Source organism: Zootoca vivipara, chromosome 2 (genome assembly GCF_965207765.1).
Source record: "Zootoca vivipara chromosome 2, rZooViv2.hap1.1, whole genome shotgun sequence".
Lineage (NCBI taxonomy): Eukaryota > Metazoa > Chordata > Lepidosauria > Squamata > Lacertidae > Zootoca > Zootoca vivipara.
Window position 1 is genome coordinate 116,371,628 of NC_142584.1, and position 24,923 is coordinate 116,396,550.

At 44.9% G+C, this 24,923-nt stretch overlaps 1 protein-coding gene across 1 annotated transcript; it reads left to right on the forward strand.

Annotated features, from left to right (window-relative positions):
• LOC118080192 (uncharacterized) lies at nucleotides 1-24,344 on the forward strand. The gene is made up of 5 exons (XM_088662517.1): nucleotides 1-96; nucleotides 2,779-4,634; nucleotides 19,262-20,089; nucleotides 20,284-20,356; nucleotides 22,559-24,344. The coding sequence occupies exons 2-5, from the start codon at nucleotides 2,949-2,951 to the stop codon at nucleotides 23,965-23,967; spliced, it is 3,996 nt and encodes a 1,331-aa protein (XP_088518643.1). The 5' UTR covers nucleotides 1-96; nucleotides 2,779-2,948; the 3' UTR covers nucleotides 23,968-24,344.
• Nucleotides 24,345-24,923: the final 579 nt, after the last annotated feature.

Below are 24,923 nucleotides of genomic sequence, written 5' to 3' on the forward strand. Positions count from 1 at the left end.
TCTCTTATCTCCTCCCCCCTCCCTGCTCGTCTTGGGAGGCTCCTCCGGACGGAGAGGTCGGTGCGCTCGAGAGAGATTCTGCGCGCAGGGCGAGGGGTGAGCCGGGCCAAGGGGGTCTCTGGGCGCAGGGGAGACTCTGGGACGGAGGGGGCAGAGAAAGGAACTTTTTTTGGGGGGGAGGAAGGAAGGGAAGCCTCCCTGGGGGAGGGAAGCCCCGACCAGCAATGGCAGGGGGTGCCGAGAGAGAAAGAGACGCAGATCTTTATACAGCCCTATCAGAATGTAGGGATAGTTGCCCAAGTCCAAGTATTGTGCTCTTATGTTGTTCAGCCACTCCTCCAACTCACATGAAAAGATTCCAAGAGCTCTGGCCAGGTAAAGGGATAATTTTTAGAAAGTTTTAAGTTGATAATAATACGACAAATTCCAGTAGCAATCCAGTTTTTAGAAATCCAGGACAAGGCCCTATCATCCCGGAAAAGATTTTGATATTTTCTTTAATAACCTTGGTGGCACTTCTCTCATAATCACAATCTCCTTATCATCAATTCTCAACTTTTGCACCTTTTTTGCTGCATGATCTTATCACTTAACATTCTAGAATTAAGGAAAACTAGACAATCCCCAGGTCATCCATTGCTTCGAGCTTGTTTTGAATTTAGTCTGAAAGCTCTATCTAGACAGATGGAGGTGTCTTATTCCATTGTAGCCACTCTGCAATGCCTTTGATCAAAATGCTCTCAATATTTTCATCTTGGGTCTCTTTGAGGCCTTGAATCCTCAATGTCAAGTCATTCTGTTTAAGTTCTTGCATCGCAAGAGCATCCCAAATCAATTCTTGTGTTTCCTTAATTTTTTGTATGTCATATTTTATTTTATCTTGAGATTTCCTGAATTCTTTGTAATCCTCAAGACACTTTTTCGCCACATCCTCCTGCTTCGTTGTTCTTGTCATCAAGTTTCGGGAGTCTTTTTCTATTTCTGTATTCTTCTCTTGTAGTTCTGTAAACTGTTTATTTAAATGTTCTATTGCATTTACATTCTGTTCTATTTTTGTGTATTTTGTTCAATTCTGTGTCCCATATTATCTAATTTTTCATTTAATGTATCCATTTTTTCACTTAATTCTGCTTTCCAGCCCAAAATTAACTTTAATATCCATTGTCTCTGCCTCTAGATTAGAGGTACGTCTTTGATGAGATGCTGGGGTAGTTGTTGCTTGGTTTTTATTTATTTTTTGTCCATTTTACAATAAGCCGTTTATTCTATGAATCTTCACTATTATTGTTTTCCCCCCTTCTTTTTCTAGAAGAGTATTTTCCTGTACTTATTTCTCCGGGGGGGGGGCGGTTATATTTTTAATTTGAGCTCTTTTTTCTTACTTGAAGGGAAAGTTTTCCAGGTTAATTTCCCCCTTTTATTTTCTTGGGGGCCCTTTAGGTGTCGCTGTTCCCTTTTTTCTATTTTCCGTCTCAGACTTTCTTACTTACTTTGTTGCTTTAACTAGATTCCCTTTCCCTTTCTTTTCCAGTTTGCGTGACTCAGCCGAACCTTGTCGCCATTAACCAATGCTTTCACGTATTTTAGCTTTTCTATCTTATTTTAAAGACTTTCCCTTCTCTGGTTCTTAGTTCTGGCGTTTTAACTGTCTTTCTCCCCCTCCTCTTTCTTTCTTTTTATTTTGTTTTCCTTCAGATAGAGTTTGTGCTCTTCTTTCCTCCTCCTACTTCAGTCTCCACGTTACTTTCAAGTTTAAAAATCCAAGTTTCTCCTCCTCCTCTCCCCTTTATTTTCCGTTTTTCACTTCACCCCTCTGTCGCTGTAAATACCTCTTCTACTTACTCCTCTGTTTCTTAAGCATGCAACGTGCAGCCTTTCTCTTTATTCTCCGCCTTGCCCTTTCCCCTTCTTTGTGGGTACCTCCAGGTTTGGCGGGTTGGTGTAGGGTTTTTCCTTTATTCCTCCTGAACCCCAGATTTTTTCTTTATTTATCTGCACCGCTTGTTGTGCAGTTTGCACGTTTTCTGATACTGCAAGCAAGTTCTCTGTTTTCTCTCTTGCCGTCAGCGCTCAATATTCTCCTTAATGCAGCAACAGCTCATAGTTCAACAGTTTCAGTAAGTCCATAAAACTTCATACTTAATAATTTCCAGTAATTTAAGATTTATTACAAAGGTTATAGCTTTGCTCTTGGCTTCCTTCTTTTTATGAATCTCAGCCGCCGATTTGCGTCCCGTCCTGAGGCAACTCATAGAGGGTTGGGCGTTCTGTTAGCGCTTGGGCTTTCCCCCTTTTTGTTCTTTGGTTTCTAGCCCTTTTGCAGTGCCGCTTCTCACCTTGAACTCCAAACCTTTTCTTCGTGTGTTTTTGGGGCTCTCCTTGCCCTGGACACCCCTTTCCCTCTATAATAGGGTGATTCACTTTCTCCCAGCTTGTCGACCCCGACGTGGCTGCAACCGCGGCTAATCCAGAAGTCCTGATTTTTATTTTAAAAAGCTCCTATTCACGCTGCTGAGGCTCACAGGAGACTTGCTTCAGGCACCATCTTCCTCCTCCGGCTCCTCCAAATGAGTAGTTTTCAACTCCAGAGTAGATACAGTAATTGATAATTGATCATTAAAAGTTGATGATGCATTACTATTATCTGACATTATTTCATTTCCTAAAAAAAAATAAAAATGGAACATATAAGAAGGAAGAGTGTATGAGATGTTAAAATAAGAGAAGGCACCAAAGGAACTTGATGTGTGTTATATTCCTTTGTTCTCTTCTTTACAGGATTTCCTTTCCCCTTACTCAGAAGCAAGCAATAGAGAAGACAGAGCAATCTGTAATTTCTTTAGGAATCTCAAATAAACAATTTAAATATGTGGAATGTACAATGTGATTCAGGGAACACCCTTAGTTCACATCAATGAACTGAAACAGTGGAGACACCATTTAAAGGTATGGATTGTGGAAAGGACTTCAGTGGGAGTGGAATTCCTACAAAACTTCAAGGAACACACACAGGGACTAAACCATTTAAATGTATGGAGTGTGGAAAGAGCTTCAGTCAGAGTGGAACCCTTAGAAGACATCAGCGAGCACACACCGGGGACAAACCATTTAAATGTATTGAGTGTGGAAAGAGCTTCAGAAACAGTGGAATGCTTAGAAGACATAACCTAACTCACACAGGGGAAAAACCATTCAGATGTATGGAGTGTGGAAAGAGCTTCAGTCAGAGTGGAGCCCTTAGAATACATCAGCGAACTCACACAGGAGAGAAACCATTTAAATGCATGGAGTGTGGAAAGAGCTTCACACAGAGTGGAATGCTTAGAAGACATCATCAAACTCACACAGGGGACAAACCATTCAGATGTATGGAGTGTGGAAAGAGCTTCAGTCACAGTGGAGCCCTTAGAATACATCAGCGAACTCACACAGGAGAGAAACCATTTAAATGCATGGAGTGTGGAAAAAGCTTCACAGAGAGTGGAAACCTTAGAAGACATCATCAAACTCACACAGGGGAGAAATCATTTAAATGTATGGAGTGTGGAAAGAGCTTCAGCGATAGCGAAAAGCTTACTGTACATCAACGAATTCACACCGCGGACAAACCATTCAGATGTATGGAGTGTGGAAAGAGCTTCAGTCACAGTGGAGCCCTTAGAAGACATCAGCGAACTCACACAGGGGACAAACCATTCAGATGTATGGAGTGTGGAAAGAGCTTCAGTCACAGTGGAGCCCTTAGAATACATCAGCGAACTCACACAGGAGAGAAACCATTCAGATGCATGGAGTGTGGAAAGAGCTTCACACAGAGTGGAAAGCTTAGAAGACATCATCAAACTCACACAGGGGACAAACCATTCAGATGTATGGAGTGTGGAAAGAGCTTCAGTGATAGCGGAACGCTAAGAATCCATCAGCGAACTCACACAGGGGAGAAAACATTTAAATGTATGGAGTGTGGAAAGAGCTTCAGTCATAGCGGAACACTAAGAATCCATCAAAGGACTCACACAGGGGAGAAACCATTTAAATGTATTGAGTGTGGAAAGAGCTTCAGAAACAGTGGAATGCTTAGAAGACATAACCTAACTCACACAGGGGAAAAACCATTCAGATGTATGGAGTGTGGAAAGAGCTTCAGTCAGAGTGGAACCCTTAGAAGACATCAGCGAACTCACACAGGAGAGAAACCATTTAAATGTATGGAGTGTGGAAAGAGCTTCAGTGATAGCGGAATGCTAAGAATCCATCAGCGAACTCACACCGGGGACAAACCATTCAGATGTATGGAGTGTGGAAAGAGCTTCAGTCACAGTGGAGCCCTTAGAAGACATCAGCGAACTCACACAGGGGAGAAACCATTTAAATGTATGGAGTGTGGAAAGAGCTTCATTGATAGCGGAACGTTTAGAAGACATCATCAAACTCACACAGGGGACAAAACATTTAAATGTATGGAGTGTGGAAAGAGCTTCAGTCGTAGCGAAACACTAAGAATCCATCAAAGGACTCACACAGGGGAGAAACCATTTAAATGTATTGAGTGTGGAAAGAGCTTCAGAGACAGTGGAATGCTTAGAAGACATAACCTAACTCACACAGGGGAAAAACCATTTAAATGCAACGCTTAGAGGACATCAGCAAACTCACCCGGGAAAAACAATTTAAATGCATGTTTGTTTGCAGAATACGCATTTGTTCGAGTTGGGTATCAGGCCCTGCCATCAGACTGAGACTGCCTTGTTGGCGCTGGTTGATTATCTCTGGTGGGCTTGGGACAAAGCTAAAAGCTGTTTCCTGGTTCTGCTGGATCTCTCAGTGGCTTTTAATGCCATTGACCACAGTATCCGGTTACCTATTTGTGATATAAAAATGAGGCATTGCGCGTGCAGATGTCCCAGCCTTTCTCCGTAACCGCTGAACCAAATTGCATCAAATTAGGACAAAGCGTAACTTGCCCATCAGTGAGGGATCTGGCATAATATTTTTTTTCCAAAAAAGCAAACTTTTCATACCTTAAAAAGTTATTAATTGCAAAAAAGTGGCACACAAATTAGATATCACCAGCAGAAGCTCTGAAGACTCCAGCATCATCCAATAGAAAGGCAGATTGCCCACTGCTGCCTCCAAAGCCGCGCCACCAGATGACATTACAAAATTCCACAGCAACCAACTGAAAACAGGCCTTTTGCAGCAACAAGGCCCATCATTGCCCAGCAGACTAGGCGAATAGGGGGCAGGGATAGGTAATGGGTCAGATCAGGGTAGGGCCCTCTCCACAGTATCTTTCCAGACTAAGCCAAGTGGAGGTAGGGGCCTGCCTGTGTGGGGGATGGGGGGAGCCGAATAGGCTGCAGCATAGAATCAACTGAATATGGGCCTTTTACAGGGCCGTGCCTTTGGGTAGGATAAATGTTATCCTATATAATAATGTCCAAGTTGTCCCTGCGTCCAGTTGTCCTGTGTGTCCCTGGGGTACTGCGCATGTACCCCAGAGACACAGGGATTGGACGGAGAGACAGGACGCACACACGCGCGCTCTCCCCCCCCCCTGCCAACCGCCGCTCGCCCTCACACTCCCCTCTCGCATTGCCACCCGGCTCAGGTGCAGGCGGCGGCCGGATCCGCTCGAGCTTCTCCCTCCCTTCCCAGCCCTCAGGGCTACCTTTCATGAGAGGGCAGAGAGAGCGCTGAAAGCCACGGAAGCGTGTGGACAGGGACGTCCGCTTCCTACAAAAGGGCCTGGTTGCGAACGGAGCCTCGGGGACTGCAGTCCTCCTTTCCTCCCCCCATCCTCCATACTTCCCCCGTCGTCGTCCTCTTCTTCTTCCACCTCCCACCGACTGCATGCTTCCCCCACCAAGGATCGCTAAGGATCGCGGCGGCGGCGATGGCACGCCTGGCGGCTGCGGGACAACCATACAATGGAGCGCGGCCGCTGGCAACATCAGAAAGCGCCGCAGCGCCGTCAGCCCCGCCAGCAAGCCCGGGGCGGAAGCAGCCGTGCTCCCTCCCAGCTCCTGCCGAGCTCCGGCAGGAGCTGGAAGGGAGCGCGGCTGCTTCCGCCCCGGACTTGCTGGCGGGGCCGAGGGCGCTGCGGCGCTCTCTGTTGCTGCCAGCGGCCGCGCTCCTGGACACCTGCCCTCGCCCTCCCTCCATCCCCCAGGTGCACCGCCGACGCTGCCGCGCTCCTTGGGAGCTCGGCAGGAGCTGGGAGAGAGTACGGCTGCTTCCGCCCCGGGCTTCCTGGTGGGGCCGCCGGCGCTGCAGCGCTCTCTGTTGTTGCCAGCAGCTGCGCTGCGGGAGCCGGCGGCAGAGGCCTCTTCCTTCTCCTCAGGGCTTCCCCTCTGTTCCCGCCCGGCTAGCGCCCGTTTACTGAACGGGCTGAAATACACTAGTTTCACATAACACGCAAGGGTAGCGGAGTCAGGGTTGGGACAGGGCAAATTTTTACAGAACACGCGCATTGGGGGAATGATTGTATGCAAAATGAAGGGGTCACAGGGATAACCCGGGGGGGGGGAGTTGGACGGAGGAGATGAGGGAAATCACAGGGATAAGCTGGGGTGGGGGGAAGAGGGGGCATAATAGGTCATGGATCAGGACAGAGTTGGGGGAATCATAGGGATAAGCCGGGGGGGGGAGGAGGGGGGAATCATGGATCGGCACAGGGTAGGGGAAATCACACAAATAATGCACAGCAACGCCTGGCAGGGCCAGCTAGTTTGTGATAAAAATATATACCTTACCCAATTCGTTTAGAATAAAACTTTACTGGTCAGGTTGGCAACTGTTGAACTATGAGTATTATTTACAAACTCCTCCAGTCATCGTCTGCACGAAGTCCTCACACCTCTCAGCTTGACCTCTCAGCGGTCAAGATAGAGCGAACTGATTTGACCAAGAAAGCGCCACCTCGTTTCCCCAATGCCACCTGTCCTTTGTGAAATACATTCCCAATGAAATGACATTACAAATGCTAACATCTCCTGCATGGTCTAGGAAAGTTGGGAGGTAGGGGCACTGTTCTGTGGTGGTTCGGCTCCTTAGTCGTTGGCCGTTTCCAGAAAGTGGTGTTGGGGGACGAGCGTTAGGACCCTTGGGGGTCTACTTAGGGGGTGTCTCAGGGCTCCATACTCTCCCCACACTTTTTAACATTGCAGGTCACGGGAAAATGCGTATATTTCCCCAGTCCTTGAATAACAGCATTAAAAAGAGTTTGTAATCATTTATGTAAACACTGCCAACAGTACCTTTTTGCCTGTGTTAAGAAAAGCTGGAATTTCTACAAAAAATTTCCTCCGCCGTGCAAGCAAGGCAGGGGCTGCTCTTCCACTCGTAGCTCTATGGGCCCCCCTGGTCCAAAACAAACCTGAAGTGTTCCCCCTAAATCATATGTTTCCTGGGCAATTGGGCAAAAGGAGCCCCTGGAAGTGGGGAGGGGGGCGTTGGAAAGGAGAGGAGGGGTGACAGTGGACATTCTGCTTGCGTCTATAAATTGCAATCAAGGGAATTGGAAAACTGAACAAGGGAGGTAGGTGGCAAGGGAGGACAAAAATAAGATGCATGTGGGAAGGTGGTAGTGTGAGGGAGGAGGGGGAAGAAAAGGACAAAGGGGACTTCTCCACACCCCCCCCCCAAAAAAAGCACCTCTGCTGGGACCCATTGGCAGGAACCTGGATGCCCACAGTCCAGCTGCCAAGTAAGGAACCCAGAACTGCAGGGTCTGCATTGCACTTTCTCCTTTGAAGAATCACACACGTTTCCTTTTTCCCTTGAAGGCGTAACAAAACCAATTTATTTTAACCCAGCCAGTTATGAATACATAATAAAACCTTAAACCTTAAAAAGCTTCCCTGTGCAGGACTGCCTTCAGGTGTCTTCTAAACATTTAATAATAATAAATTGATCATTCATTTTACCATGGTACAGTATGTTGGCTGAGATCCTACCTGCCCAAAAGAGGTAATGAGGGCACTAGGAGAAGGGGACGACAGAGGACGAGATGGTTGGACAGTGTTCTCGAAGCTACGAACATGAGTTTGACCAAACTGCGGGAGGCAGTGCAAGACAGAAGTGCCTGGCGTGCTATGGTCCATGGGGTCACGAAGAGTTGGACACGACTAAACGACTAAACAACAACAACAACAACAGCGTTTCCGAGTAGAATTCAAACTGTTGGTGCTGACCTTTAAAGGCCTAAACGGCACCCCCTGCCCATCGTTTAGCCCGGACACTGAGGTCCTCCTCCAAGGGTCTTCTGGCAGTTCCCTCAGTGCGATAAGCCAAGTTACAGGGAACCAGGCAGAGGGCCTTCTTGGTAGTGGCACCCTCCCTGTGGAACGCCCTCCCTTCAAATGTCAAGGAGATAAAGAATTACAACTCTTTTAGAAGGTATTCTTTAGGGAAGTTTTAGTGTCTGATGTTGCAATGTGTTTTTACTATTCTTTGTTGGGAGCCACCCAGAGTGGCTGGGGAAACCCATTCAGGTGGGCGGCATACAAACAATAAAATTATTATTATTACTGTACTATTATAACCGTGGGACCCAGGTGGCGCTGTGAGTTAAATCACAGAGTCTAGGGCTTGCTGATCAGAAGGTCGGCGGTTCGAATCCCTGCAACGGGGTGAGCTCCTGTTGCTCGGTCCCAGCTCCTGCCCACCTAGCAGTTCGAAAGCACATCAAAGTGCAAGTAGATAAATAGGGACCGCTCTGGCGGGAAGGTAAACGGCGTTTCCGTGCGCTGCTCTGGTTCGCCAGAAGCAGCTTTGTCATGCTGGCCACATGACCCGGAAGCTGTCTGCGGACAAACGCCGGCTCCCTCAGCCTATAGAGCGAGATGAGCGCCGCAACCCCAGAGTCGGACACGACTGGACCTGATGGTCAGGGGCCCCTTTACCTTTACCTTTTTACTATTATAACCATCTCGCCCATCTAGCCGGGCAATCTGTGCTCAGCTGCCCTGCACCTGTTGGGCAACTTTGCTGGAATAGAATTGAGATGCCCACCAAGGGCGCCCCTATGAAGTCTCCCATCCGTGTCCAGAAAGTGGTGTTGGGGGACGAGCATTAGGACCCTTGGGCGCTCACCTAGGGGGTGTCTCAGGGCTCCAGCCTCTCCCCACTTTTTAAAACGTTGCTTCATTCTGGGAAGCAGGTCACGGGAAAATGCTTATATTTTCCCAGTCCTTGAATCACACCACAGGAAGATGGTGGTGAGAGGGAGGAGAGGGAAGAAAAGGACAAAGGGACTTCTCCACACCCACACCCCCCAAAAAGCACCTCTGCTGGGACCCATTGGCAGGGACCTGGATGCCCGCAGTCCAGCTGCCAAGTAAGGAACCCAGAACTGCAGGGTCTGCATTGCACCATCTCCTTTGAAGAATCACACATGTTTCCTTTTCTCCTTGAAGGCGTAACAAAAAACAATTTGAACCCAGCCAGTTATGAATACATAATAAAACATTAATCCTTAAAAAGCTTCCCTGTGCAAGTACCTTTTTGCCTGTGTTAAGAAAGCTTCGTTATTATTTTTTGGAGATTTTGCAACAACTTTGCCCCCCCCCCCCCAATAATCAAAACTTTGAAATACAGCAATCTCTCGCTGGTTGCTTCCAAGGTGTCCCTGTCTTTCATTGTTGCAGATTGGGCTGATTGATCATCCTTTGACTGATTGGCAGGTTCAACCACAGCTACATTGCAAGGGGTTGGACTAGATGATCCTTAGGGTCCCTCCCAGCTCCAAAATTCTATGATTCTATGTGCAACATTCAAAAGAGCATCGGATGCCTGGCATCGTCAGCATCACACTCCAACCCACAGAGCTGTCCAGGCTCTGAGGTTTGTGAGAGGGAGGTTATTGGTCTGTTTTTCTTCTTATTTTTATGATGCATTTTGTGTTTCTCATATTGTAATTTTATGTTGTGAACCGGCCTGAGAGCTATGGATGAAGGGTGGAACACAAATTTAACAATTAATAATAACAATAATGTTTTTAAAATAGGTTGCACAAATAATGGGGAGGTCTTGCGCAAGATCGGGTTTTATTTTCTGCTACTGGTGTGTTCTTTCAGAGACTCCTGGGAACTGTAGTTTCCCCCTCACTGAGATACAATTCCCAGCACCCTTAATGAACTACAGTTCCCTGGGAAAAGCCATGAGCTTTAAACTTGCTTTTCTTGCTTTGAAGAAAGCAAGGCTTCTGATCTGGTCTTCACCGGTGTCTGATAATCTCAACTAGGCAACAAAAATCACTTGGTCAAAACATTTTGCCACCCAAGGGGGCCAACTTGAATAAAATATTTGGGGTGGGGGGCAGGTAAGCCCTGGCCCACATAATTGATCACATGGCACAGTGCACACATGGCAAGTTGATGGCAATGCCCATCAACTTTGGGGGCCCACTTTCAACCCCCGCACCCCCAGACAGCTCTGCCAGTAGAACAAGAGACTCTTCATCTTAGGGTGGTGAGTTCAAGACTCACATTGGGCAAAAAAGGTTTCCTGCATTGCAGGGGGTTGGACTAGATGACCATTGTGTACCCTTCCAACTCCACATTCTATGAAGTGTTTAAAGGGCTGTGCATGAATGTAAAGGTAAAGGGACCCCTGACCATTAGGTCCAGTCACAGACGATTGGGGTTGCGGCGCTCATCTCGCTTTATTGGCCAAGGGAGCCGGTGTACAGCTTCCGGGTCAAGTGGCCAGCATTACAGGATCAATGGCCAGTTTCACCCCTGGTGCACACTGGCCAGCTTCCAAACAGGGAAGGGGAGGGGTTATGCCAAATTCTAGCCTTGCATAGGAGCATCGCTGAAATCTGAGAGCCCAAAGTCCACCACTGCTCAGATTCAGTTCTGAGAGCTCAGATTCAGTTCTCTAGTTTCCAGCCACTCAGTTCCTCAGGACAGGCTAAGTGGAGTCTGTGGATAGTAAAAAGGTAAAGGTACCCCCTGACCGTTAGGAACGCGGGTGCCACTGTGGGTTAAACCACAGAGCCTAGGGCTTGCCGATCAGAAGGTCGGCCGTTTGAATCCTCGCGACGGGTTGAGCTTCCGTTGCTCGGTCCCTGAGCTCCTGCCAGCCTAGCAGTTTGAAAGCACTTCAAAGTGCAAGTAGATAAATAGGTACCGCTCTGGCGGGAAGGTAAACGGCGTTTCCGTGCACTGCTCTGGTTCGCCAGAAGTGGCTTTGTCATGTTGGCCACATGACCTGGAAGCTGTACACCAGCTCCCTCGGCCAATAACGCGAGATGAGCACCGCAACCCCAGAGTCGGTCACGACTGGACCCCCTAATGGTTAGGGGTCCCTTTACCTTTACTTCTGACCGTTAGGTCCAGTCACGGACGACTCTGGAGTTGTGGTACTCATCTCGCTCTGTAAGCCGAGGGAGCCGGCGTTCGTCTGCAGACAGCTTCCAGGTCATGTGGCCAGCATGACAATGCTTCTGGCGAACCAGAGCAGTGCACGGAAACGCCGTTTACCTTCCCGCTGGAGGGGTACCTATTTATCTACTTGCACTTTGACGTGCTTTCGAACTGCTCGGTTGGCAGGAGCAGGGACCAAACAATGGGAGCTCACCCCATCACGGGGATTCGAACCGCCGACCATCTGATCAGCAAGCCCTAGGCTCTGTGGTTTAACCCACAGCGCCACCTGCGTCCCAGCGAAGGGTAGTGTAGAAATTTAATAAATACCGGTAGTAGTAAAAATGTTGCACACTGCCTATGATAGCAGCATCTCACATCGAATGCAACTGGTCTGTGGAAAGAACTCTGTGAATTGAAGAAAGAGAGGCTATGTGTACTTTTATTACATGTACAGGTGAAACTCAGAAATTTAGAATATTGTCGAAAAGTGCACGGGGATTTGAACCGCCAACCTTCTGATCGGCAAACCCACAGCGCCACCCACATCTCTGTGCATGAATGTAACCGGCTGCAAATAGAAAAGAGCCTTGTGGCACCTTGGAGAAACCGAGGGGATCAGGGTTCAAATTCCCACGGATTGAGCTTGGGCCCAGCAGCCTACCTCACTAGGTTGTTGTGTGTGTGTTTTGGGGAGGGGGAAGAATCATGCCCACCACCATGAATTCCTTGGAGGAATGTTGGGACTATAATGTATGAAAACACAGCGATAATATTCATCCTGCTTGTGTTCAGTTCAAGCAGAAAGTGCTGTCCTTTTTGGACCTTTAATGGTTAAGGGGAGAACAGAGTTCTTCATTTCCCCCCCTAGAGAGGAAGGAAATGGAAAGCAAAGGGGGGCCGCATTGAGAGTTGCACCTTCTCCTTCTAGGAACTGGGTTTTTGTGTTCCCTTTTTGGAGAAAATTGGAGGAAGCTTACGCCTGTGGATGCCGAGTGTTAAAGGTACAACCATTTAAAAAGGGGGGAGGGAGGGGCTGGTTGGATTTGGGAGAGGGGCGGCTGCAGGAGGAGGAGAGAATAAATGGTAGCGGAAGGGATCACTGTGCAGTGGCAGAACACCAGCTTGGGGTGCAGAAGGTCCCAGGTTCAGTCCGGCATCTCCTGGTCCTCCTCTTTGAAACCCTGGAGTGCTGCTGCCAGCCAGTGTAGACAACAGTGAGCCTTTTAAAAAAGCTGTTCCTTTTGAACAATGAGGGCTAGCACCTTCCTTTAATGGAAGGGGGTCACAGCTCAAGGGTGGGGTGTCTGCCTGCATGTAGAAGGTCTCAGGTTCAGTCTGCGGCATCCCAAGCAGGCTCCCCTACAAAACCCCAGAGAGTTCCCGCTGCCAGTCAGTACCAGCAATGCTGAGCTACATGGACCAAGGGTCTGGCTCAATAGAAGGCAGCCGCAGCTTCCTTTGTTCCTAGGATTCTAGGAAAGTAGGGGGTGATTCACAAGCAACAATATCCAATGCCCTTTTAAAATGTGTTGGGGGGTGTTATTGGGTTGTTTTTGTTTTGATTTTGTGTTTTGTATTTTATATCGTGATTTTATCTCATGAACCGCCCTGAGACCTGCAGGCATAGGGCGGTATACAAATTTAATTATTATTAACAACAACAACAACAGCAACAACCCCTTGGCAGAGAGAGGGACAGCCCCATTAGATGCTAAAACGCAAAACAGTAATTTTTCCGCTATTCATAAAATGGTAAGAGTCAGGCAGAATCGGGTCCCTTCATAGAATTGTAGAGTTGGAAGGGATCTCCAGGGTCATCTAGTCCAACCCCTGCAGTGCAGGTTGCAGGAATGATGTAGTCTAGCCATTTTCTCATATATGTGTGTGTGTGCGTTTATGTATACCGGTATGTATATGTATATATGTATATATGTATATATATATGAGAGAAAATGTTCTGTTTTACAATTTAGAATACCCATTTAAACATCCTTAAAATATCAAGGACTTCCCTTCTCTTTCCGTGGTTCATTTTGGATAGCATAAACCCCTGCATATTTCATATAAACTAAACCATTCAATATTCCATTATTGCATCCATCAAAACTTCTTTACACTGTTGAATTTATCTTAATGCTGCCCACTTTTTCAAAAATACACATCCCCCTATATTCAAGAAACATTTTCCAATCTTCTCTAAATATATGTTTGTCTTGTTCTCTTATTCTATATGTTAATTCCGCAAGCTGTGCATATTCCATCAGCTTAAGTTGCTATCCTTCTTTAGTTGGGACCTTGCTTGTTTTCCATAATCCAGCCATTTTCGAACCATCACAGGTTCCCCATCTGTGGCCCCAAAGACAACCAAGTGCCCTGACTGTTTTGTTTTGTTTGTTTTTCTCATTTTTTCTTTTTTCTTCCCCCTTTCTTTTTTCCCCCTTTCCTCCCTTCCCCCCCTTTTTTTCCCTCTCTCTCTCTTTCTTTCTTTCCTTTTCCCTTTCCTCCCCAATATATATAAACCACTTTCCCATTTCCCTTCGTTTTTTTCCCCCCCTAAACTTTCAAATTTTCTTCCCCCCCCCTTTTCTTTTTGTTGTTGTTGTTGTTGTTGTTGTTGTTGTTGTTGTTGTTGTTTTTCCCCCTTTCTTATCCTCCTCTCCCTTTGTCCTAATTTTTACAGAGTACCCCCGGAATATCGGATTTGCTTAACAACCCCCACTTTCTTTTGGAAAAATAAAATAAAATAAAATCTGTTTAATTTTAATTGGGAAATTTTAAATATATAATAAAGAATGAATTCTAATTTGAATGTTATTTCATGGAATGTCAATGGATTAAATGATAAATTTAAAAGAAACAAGATTGAACATATATTTAAAAAAGGAGCATGGGATATCATGTGTTTACAAGAAACACATGTAAGCAGAGATCATGAAAGAGTATTGATAAATAAAAGATTGGGGGAAGAATTTCTATCCTTAAATAAGAAAAAGAAAAGGGGGGTAGTTATTTATGTTAAACCAAATATCAGAGCTGAAAAATTGTTCCAAGATGATGAAGGAAGAATGGTGGGGTTACGGCTAAAATTGCCAAATAGAAATGTAATTTTGGTAAATATATATGCACCAAACGGATGCAAAAGAGAATTTTTCAAAAAATTGGAAACAAAAATGGGAGAATATATATTGGATGAAGAGATTATTTTATTGGGAGATTTCAACGGGGTTATAAGATCTGAATTAGATCGAACAAATGGAGGGAGGAGGGATAGAGGGAAGCTGCCAGAAGTTTTTTTCAATATAATAGAGAATTACGGTTTGGAGGATGTTTGGAGGAAAAACAACCCAGAGGATAGGAAATTCACATTTTTTTCGGGAGCAAGGAAGTCAGCTTCTAGAATTGATATGATTTGGGCTACCTCAGGGCTATTAACGAACTTAGTAAAAAGTGAGATCTTAGCTAAATCAATATCAGATCACAATCCGATATCGATTAGAATAAAAGAACAGAGAAAGAATAAGTGTCTGAGATGGAGGTTAGATGAGAGAATCTTAAATGATGAAAATTTTGTTAAGAAGGTTAAGAAATTGATAAAAGAGTTTTTTGATAATAATACTGTGCAAGAAACAGAGCTGACAACGATATGGGACGCGGGCAAGGCCTTTATTCGGGGCTTATATATTCAACAAAAAAGCTTGGTTAAGAAAGAAAGAGAAAAGAATATGAATCTAATCAGGAAAGAAATAGAAGAAAAAGAGAAAGAATTAGTGGCAAATCCCCAGAAAGAAGAGCTGATATTGAGGTTAAAAGTTTTGCAAAAAGAACTATCAGCAATGATAGGTTATGAAGTTGAAAATAAGATAAGATGGGCAAAGCAAAGGACATTTGAGTGGGGAGGGAAGGTTGGTAAATTGTTGGCTTGGCAGCTCAGGAAAAAACAAAAAGAAAGATTAATCACGGAAATTATGGATGGTGGTAAAAAATTGAATAAATTAGAGGAAATACAAAAAAGTATAATGCGATTTTATAGGAAATTATATGAAAAAAAGGATATAAATAAGGGGAAATTGGAGGAGTTCCTCTCCAAAAAAGAAAGAAAACAGATTACAGAAGAAGAAAAAGAATGGCTCGAAAAACCAGTGTCTAAACAGGAGATATTGGAATCCATCCAAAAATTAAAATTAGGGAAAGCACCTGGAACGGATGGGCTGTCAAGCCAGCATTACAAAACCTTTAGGGAAGAATTGGGAGATGCCTATCAGAAATTAATAAATGAAATTATGGAAAAAGGAACATTTCCAGAAACGTGGCGTGAAGCGTATATAACCCTAATCCCGAAGGGAGAAGATCGGATCAGACAGGTAGGGGATTTCAGGCCAATATCCTTGCTCAATGTAGATTATAAAATTTTTACAAACATATTAGCTAATCGATTGAAGAGGATTTTAAATAGAATCATTGGACAGAACCAACAAGGCTTCCTACCAGGCAGAAAAATGGTCAAAAATGTAAGAATTATTTTGGATTTAATAGAATATTTAGATTGGGCCCTGGGGAAGAAAGCTGCTTTCATATTTTTAGATATAGAGAAAGCATTTGACAATTTGTCATGGGATTTCATGGAAAGAGCATTAAAAGCAAGGGGTATTAATGGGAAGTTTATGGAGGGAATCAAAGCAATATATAAGAAACAATATGCTAGATTAATTTTTAACGGGGAGGTATTAGAAAAGTTTGAAATTAAGAAAGGGACCCGACAGGGATGTCCCCTATCCCCGTTATTATTTATATTGGCAATTGAATTACTCATAGAGGATATCCAAGAAGACAAAGAGATACAAGGCATAAGGGTGAAAGGTATTGTCTTCAAAATAAAAGCCTTTGCGGATGACATGGTATTAATGTTAGAAGAACCGGCAGAATCAATAATAAAATTAAAAGAAGTATTAAAATTTTTTGCAGAGATATCGGGGCTCAAAATTAATGAAAATAAGACAAAAATAATAATTAAAAATATAAGGGGAAACGAATTGTTAAGATTGGAAGAATTAGTGAAGTGGGAAATAGTGAAAAAAGTTAAATATTTGGGCGTGGTGATAACTGCCAATAACATAGAGTTGTTTGAAAATAATTACGCAAAGGTATGGAAAGAAGCTGAAAGAGATATGGAAAGGTGGAAGGGCCTAAATTTGTCTTTTACAGGTAGGATAGCCGCAATTAAAATGTCAATATTACCTAAGATTTTATTTTTATTCCAAATGCTGCCAGTGATTGGGAAGAAGGAGGTTTTTGACATGTGGAAAAGAGACATGAGCAATTTTATTTGGCTTGGAAAGAAGGTGAGAATTCAATACAAATTATTAACGGATGCTAAGGAAAGAGGAGGATGGGGAGCCCCAGATTTAAGGATTTACTATGCGGCAGCCTGTCTTTGTTGGCTCAGGGAGTGGATCTCCTTAGAAGATAAAGAACTTCTAGGAATAGAAGGGTTTAGGAACACGATGGGGTGGCATGCCTACCTCTTAGCAGAAAATGAAGGGAAATTTAAACATTTCTCGGATCACGTAATAAAAAAATCGATTTTTGGTATTTGGAATGAATTTAAAAATTTAATTGAACCTAGGACACCTTGGTGGGCCTCCCCACTAGAGATGACTGCGATGGGAGGAAAAGGCAAGAAGGAGAGTTGGTTGACGTATAAAGAATTAATAGTTAAAGAAGGTGATGATTTAGTATTAAAATCTTATGAAGAAATTAAAACATCCTGCACCAGCTGGCTTCAATATTGTCAACTTAAAAGTCTATTCAGGAAACATAAAGAGATTGGATTTGGGAAAGAGAAATCGAAATTACAGGAAATTATAATTGACGACAATACAAAATCATTATCTAAAATGTATAAATATTTATTGGAATGGGAACTAAAGGATGAAGAGACAAAATGTGTAATGATTAGATGGGCCCAGGATTTGGGTAGACCGATTTTTAAAATGCAATGGGATATATTATGGGGAAAAACAATGAAATTCACAGCCAGTGTGGGCATTAAAGAGAATATGCTGAAATTAATGTATAGATGGCATTTAACGCCAAAGAAATTAGCGAAATTTTATAAAAATGAATCAAAGAATTGTTGGAAATGCAAAAATGAGGTGGGAGATTATTTTCATTGCTGGTGGGGATGTAAAAAGATCAATAAGTTGTGGAATGAAATATACGAAGAGATGAAAAAAATGTTAAGGATCACCTTCAGGAAAAAACCAGAATATTTTCTGTTAAGCATTTTACCGGAAAATATACCTGAAAGGAAGAAAAATATTTTCCTCTACTCCTGCGCAGCGGCTAGACTATTAATTGGTCAAAGATGGAAAAAGGAGGAGGTGCCCACGGTCCAGGATTGGCAGGTGAAATTAATTGAATTTGTTAATTTGGCAAGAATGACGGCAGCGATTAGGAACATATCTAAACAGAAATTACTACTAGAATGGGAGTGTGTGGAATTTTATTTTAGAAAAAATAACATTAAGACTGAGTTAGCGATCTGTTGGGATTAGATTCACATGGGGGAAATTTATATTTAAATTTGCAAGGGATTTATAAAAATGGGTAAAATAGATTTAGTAGGAAAATAAGAAAAGATATTGCAAGTAAGAGAGAGTTTATAAGAAAAGCGATGTATAATTGGTTGGGAAGAATGGTTTTTTAATGTAAATGTATTGATGTGGAGTATTGTTGATTTGTATAATTTTGTTTGTTGGTTAGTTTGTTTTTGTCTTTATAGGTTGGTATTTGTTTGTTTATAATTGTTTATAATTGTTTATGGTTTATGAATTTGTTATGTTTTTAAGAAAAGAAATAAAGCTTATTTTTAAAACTTTTTTTTTTTTAAAAAAAGACAACCAAGTGCTGCCAAATATTGTACCACGACTAAGAATAGTGATGCTGTCCCTTCGGGCTCTGATAGAAACATAGGAGGCGGTTATATTCAGGCAGAGACTCCAAGATTTCAGGCAGGGGGTGTTCCCATCCATGCCAGGAGAGGTCAAGGATTGAACATGGGGCCTTCTGCATGCAAAGCAGATGTTCTGTCCATGAGCTATTGTGGAGAGAGATTTGCCAATTGTGTTATTGAGCTAGATCTGATCCTATAGTTTGCAATGCCTGCATTGTATAATTGTGAGTGTATGGCTTAGCCCCCCCCCCATATCCCTGGAATGACTTTGACTTGCTGTGTGCCAAAGGGTAATGTAAACAAAACAGGATGCCCAGCTAAGCTATCAAGGCCGGATGACTGTCTTGTCTGATGCTAGCAGTCTGACACAAAGAGCAGCAAGATAGTCAAGGCTGCCTGAGTCAGCATGTGTTTATGCATAAAAAACCGGACACGGGAAGATCCTTATATGTACTTGTGACCCCCTTGCGTGCGTGACCCCTTTGCGTGCGCACATTTACAGAGGAGGGGGAAAGGGGCCCAAAGAGAAGCGTGTAAGAAGCTTCGCAATTTGTGTTTCTCTACTCTTGTCGTGAGCTGATCACCTTGAGTCTCTTATTAATAAGAATTAAATTCTTTCTCTGAATTCAACCCCGGTGTCATTATTGACTATCTCTGTCCTGCCTGGGCACAACTTAAAGGACCCTTAGTAGCTGATAAGGCTGCACTATGGCTCTCTAGGTCATTATGAACATTGGAAGCTGCTGTGTCAGATCATTTGTCCATTTGGCTCAGTGCTGTGGACACTGGCTGGCAGCAGCTTTCCAGAGTTTCAATAATAATAATAATAATAATAATAATAATAATAATAATAATGCACAATTTATTTCCTTCCTACATTTGCAGAACAAGACAAATGGCCTGAGCTGAGAGACAGGCATCCCCAACCCTGTGAGTGAAAATGGCTGCAGAGCAGGGGCCAGAAATCCCAGCAGCCTCTCTGGGTCTCCAGCTCCAGTGGGTGGCAGAGGCCAGTGCGAAGCCAGGAATTAAAATGGAGCAGGCGGAATTGGCAAGGCTGGCACCAGAGATGGAACCGGAAGAGGCAGGAGGCTCCTCTCCTGCCCTCCAGAATGGGACGGAGGGGCCTGGTCTGAGCTGGACGGAACCACGATGTATCAAAGAGGAGCCGGAAGAGGAGCTATCATCCCGGCAATGGGAAGCCCAGTGGCAGGAGTTCCTCCGGACTGTGCAGGCCCCGCACTCTGGGGGAGAAGGAAGCCCACAGCTCCCAGGGGATGGGGCATGGGGCGAGACGAAGCCTTCTGGGTCCTCCTTCGAGGGAGCAGCCGTTCCCAGCCAGTGGGCTGGAGCAGTAGAGAGCAGGACCAGTCTTCCTCCAGGATCAGCCCAGCCAGCCACTTCCAGACCAGACGCTGCCAGCCGAGGAAACATGGGGCAAGCGAAGGACATCAAGATGGAGGAGGTCACCAGCTCAGAGGCCCATCGCCAGCTCTTTAGGCAGCAATGCTACCGGGACGCCCAGGGCCCTCGCGAGGTCTACAGCCTCCTGAGGGAGCTTTGCCATCAGTGGCTGAGGCCAGAGAAGCACACCAAGGAGCAGATCGTGGACCTGTTGATCCTGGAGCAGTTCCTGGCTGTCCTGCCCTCGGAAATGGGGAGCTGGGTGAAGGAACGAGGCTCGGAGAGCTGCGTCCAGGCTGTGGCCCTGGCAGAGGAATTCCTCCTGAGGCACCAGGAGGCGGAGAATGCGGGACAGCAGGTGAGAGAAGCCTTTGGGGGGTACAGCGTCAACAAAGGGGTAAAAAATGTGGCCATTTCGCTTAAGAACACGACTCCTGGATCACCCAGCAGCTCCCTGGAGTTTCATGCAAGCTATACATGCTGAGAAGTGAACGTGTTCTCTCTTGCCCTGCAGGGGCTGGATAGGAAAAATGTTTTCTCTTCCTCTTTCAGGGACTGAGGACCATTGCAGAAGCGGCTGCTTGTGTCACTGAAGGAGAAATGCAGGAAAACAGGGTGACTTCAGGTAAAAATTATTTCTTCGCACTTGAATCGTGACTGGAGGGAGAAGAGAGGGGTTTTGTTGTGAGGAAAATGTGATCAAAATATCTGTGTGTCAGATAGGACTGGGCGATATCTGGTTTTCAACATCGCGATACAACCTAATATATACTATATATTAGGTTAAAAGGGACTCAGGTGGCGCTGTGGGTTAATCCACAGAGTCTAGGGCTTGCTGATCAGAAGGTCGGCGGTTCGATCCCTGCAACGGGGTGAGCTCCCGTTGCTTGGTCCCAGCTCCTGCCCACCTAGCAGTTCGAAAGCACATCAAAGTGCAAGTAGATAAATAGGGACCGCTCCGGCGGGAAGGTAAACGGCGTTTCTGTGTGCTGCTCTGGTTCGCCAGAAGCAGCTTTGTCATGCTGGCCACATGACCCGGAAGCTGTCTGCGGACAAACGCCGGCTCCCTTGGCCTATAGAGCGAGATGAGCGCCGCAACCCCAGAGTCGGACACGACTGGACCTGATGGTCAGGGGCGCCCTTTACCTTTACTATATATATATATATATATATATATATATATATATATAATATACAACCTAGTATATGTCACAATGTCTGAAAGTATTTATTGCAGGAGGCATGGTCACTTGAGAAAAACCATTTCCTCCATGCCCAGAGTGGCTAGAGAAACCCAGCCAGATGGATGGAGTATTATTATTATTATTATTATTATTATTATTATTATTATTATTATTATTATTATATTTATTATTCCATGCATAATTTTATAGACTGCTGTCATGTCACCTCTTGCTTGATTTCCCCCCAAATCCTTGTAGGAGAAAATTTGCTTTGGGGTTCAACAAAGAAGCTCACACCAAATTCATAATTAGACTTAATGTGGTAATCCATTAGAGGGCAGAGTCCAGAGAGTATGTGATTGCTCTCTGTTGTTGTTGTTGTTGTTGTTGTTGTTGTTGTTATTAATACCCCGCCCATCTGGCTGGGTCTCCCCCGCCACTCTGGGCGGCTTCAAACAAATACCAAAATACATTAAAATATCACAGATTAAAAACTTCCCTAAACAGGGCTGCCTTTAGGTGTTTTCTAAATGTCAGGTAGTTGCTTATTTCCTTGACATCTGATGGGAGGGCCTTCCACAGGGTGGGCGCCACTACCGAGAAGGCCCTCTGCCTGGTTCCCTGTAGCTTTGCTTCTCGCAGTGAGGGAACCACCAGAAGGCCCTCGGTGCTGGATGGGGATGTTAGAACTCAAACTATATAAGAAAATGCACATCACCATGGTTGTTTCTGATGGATTGGATCCTAAAATTCCTAGGCACTTTGTCTCCTGATGAATAGCAGAGTCCCAGAAGCGTATACAGTGGTGCCTTGGTTTACAAACGCAATCCGTTCCGGAAGTCCGTTCTTAAACCGAAACCGTTCTTAACCCAAGGCGCACTTTCCCTAATGAAGCCTCCCACCACTGGTGCCCTTCCACCATTCAGATTCCGTTCTTAGACCGAGGTAAAGTTCTCAAACCAAGACACTTATTTCCGGTTTTGCGGAGTTTGTAAACCAAATCGTTCTCAAACCGGACTGTTCTTAAACTGAGGTACCACTGTATTTGGAATGGAGGCGTTGCATAGTAATAAAACACTCAGAGTCAAAGGTCCATCGGTGAAAGAAATTTTTTTACTAAAGGCAAAAAGGCTTCATGGCAACAACAAAAAACTTCAGAGAAAAAACTTCAAACGTGCGAGGTACAAACGAGAGAGAGAGAGAGAGAGAGAGAGAGAGAGAGAGAGAGAGAGAGAGAAGCTTTCTGAGCGCACAAATTTATCTCTCCTGGCTCAATGTGACCTTGAGATAGTAAAAACAATATTTGCAACAGAAATGAACCTTCTAGAATGAGCTAGAATCTTCCAGCATTTTCCAGTTTCTGCCCTCAAAGACTTTAGCCATGACAGTTTCATCCTCTGGCCAAGCAGGTTCTGTCCCAACCTCTCTAATCCAGTTGCACTCTTTAGAAACACTTACTCAAACCACTTTTTTTGTAGTATGCGCAGAGCCTTCTTCGCGCCTTATCTGCAGTTGTCTTTCACTCTAGCCTCATAGTGGATTTAATAGGATTTCTACCTCACGCTACAACCTTTTCTCATGGGAGGTTGCTCCTGTTCCGTTAATTGAGGCTTCGTTTCTCATATCTCCCTCTTGTCCTGCAGGTGTTGGCGGAGAAAGTGATCAAGGTGGCAAAACGCTGAAAGGGGAAACTGAGGAAAAGCAGGCGTGGAGGACAAACATCGCTCCCGAAGGCGACAATGTGCATGAAGTTCAGATCAAAGAAGAACATTGCGTTGGAAATGACAGGACTGAATTCCCCCTATGTGCAAAAAACTTAGCTAGTTGGTCGTGCCTTAGAACAGACAGAAGAATGCACGCTGGGGAGAGACCATTTAAATGTGCCAACTGTGGGGAGAGCTTCAGTAGCCGGAAAAGCTACGTTATCCACCAAAGAATCCACACAGCGGAGAAACCTTATAAATGCTCAGACTGTGGAAAGAGCTTCAGGCAAAGGATACAGCTTACCATTCATCAGAGAATACACACAAGCGAGAAACCCTTTAAGTGCTCAGAGTGTGGAAGGACCTTCCGATGCAGCTCAAACCTCACTTCCCATCGGCGAATCCACACGGCGGAGAAACTCTTCCGATGCTCGGCGTGCGGAAAGAGCTTCAACCAGAGCAAAAGTCTGACTTTGCATCAGAAAATCCACACGGGGGTGAAACGCTTCAAATGCTCAGAGTGCGGGAAGATCTTTAGCAGGAGCAAAAGTCTTAACTTGCATCTAAGGATCCATATGGGAGAGAGGCCATATACGTGTTCGGAGTGTGGGAAAAGCTTCAGTAGGAGGATAAGCCTTACTCTGCATCAGAGAAGCCACACAGGTGAGAAGCCGTACATGTGCATCCTGTGTGGAAAGAGGTTCAGCAGGAGCTCGAACCTTGGGTCTCATAAGAAAATCCACACAGAGGGGAAACCATATAAATGTCTGCAGTGTGGAAAGAGCTACCGCCACAGCATCACCCTTGGTATTCATCAGAGAAGCCACACAGGAGAGGAACCCTATGTGTGCCCAGTATGTGGGAAGAGATTCGGTCATAAGCATCATCTTACTTCACATCAGAAAATACACACAGGCGAGAAGCCGTTTGCCTGTTCCGTGTGCGGAAGAAACTTCAGCCACAACATCAGTCTTAAGAGACATCAGAGAATCCACACAGGGGAGAAGCCGTATAAGTGCTCAGAGTGCGGGAAGGACTTCAGTCGGAGCACCAATCTTAGGTCCCACCAGAGAATCCACACAGGGGAGAAACCGTACACGTGCTCCGAGTGCGGAAAGAGCTTCAGTCGGAACACCAGCCTCACTAACCATCAAAGAATCCACACAGGGGAGAAACCCTATAAATGCCCGGAGTGCGGAAAGAGCTTCAGTCGAAAAACTGGTCTTACTTCTCACCAGGAAACCCACAAAAGGAGGAACCGTATTGGTGCTCGGAGCGTGGAAAGAACTTCGGCAGTCACACACGCTTTAACTAATGCGAAAGAAACCGTGGAAGGGAAAATAGAGTAAATCCCAATAAGCACAGAGAGAACTTGCGCTGATGTGCAGATCTTCTTCAGAAGGTGGTGTATAAATAATTTAGACTGGATTTTATCCAGACTTTTCCCCCCTCCAAATTTAGAAAATGCAAAAACAAAAACAAAAAACCAACCTTACGGTACGAAACATGCATTACCACATTGTATAAAATTAACTGGATCAGGCCTAAAAATACAAAGGGACCTCTGGCTGGTGACTCTGGGAAACAAGTTACTGGATTATACGAAGCCAACCCTCTAGGAAGAACTGTCAGGAGTAAGTAGCCTGATCTGATCATTGCTGCTCTTGGCTCCCTTGGGGAGGGCAGGGTACAAATTTAGGAACTTAAATAAATTATTCAGGGCCAATATTTTGGGCTGGGGCATAGATGCCTCTAGGAAAGATTTGTCCTTTTCTCCATTGTGCAGGTCAAGACAACTGCAACTGCTACCGTACTTGTTGATGTAAGGGGGTAATTCTACCATCAAGCCAGCAAGCGGCTGTGGGAAGAACTGTGCAGTTATTGACTTGTTGACCTTAGAATCATAGAATCATAGAGTTGGAAGAGACCACAAGGGCCATCCAGTCCAACCCCCTGCCAAGCAGGAAACACCATCAAAGCATTATTTTCTCTGTTCCTACATCTTGGTCCAGGACAGCCAGAATCTCTGAAGACATCATGTGTAGAGTGAGCGAGGATTTTTTCTGGTTCTAGAGTACGGTAGATCTACATGTGATGTCTTGCCCTACAACAACTTTATTCCAGCCTGCTTGTAAGCTAACTTTAAAGGCCTAAATGGCGGAAAGGGAAAATATGAATCAATCAGATAAAGAGCTCTGCAGTTTGAGAGCTTTTTACTCATAATTTTTTTGTGGAATATGATCGGTTCCACAGCCAAGATCAGAATAATATTGTTCAAAGCCATTTTTGCCTCCGCCATTTAAAT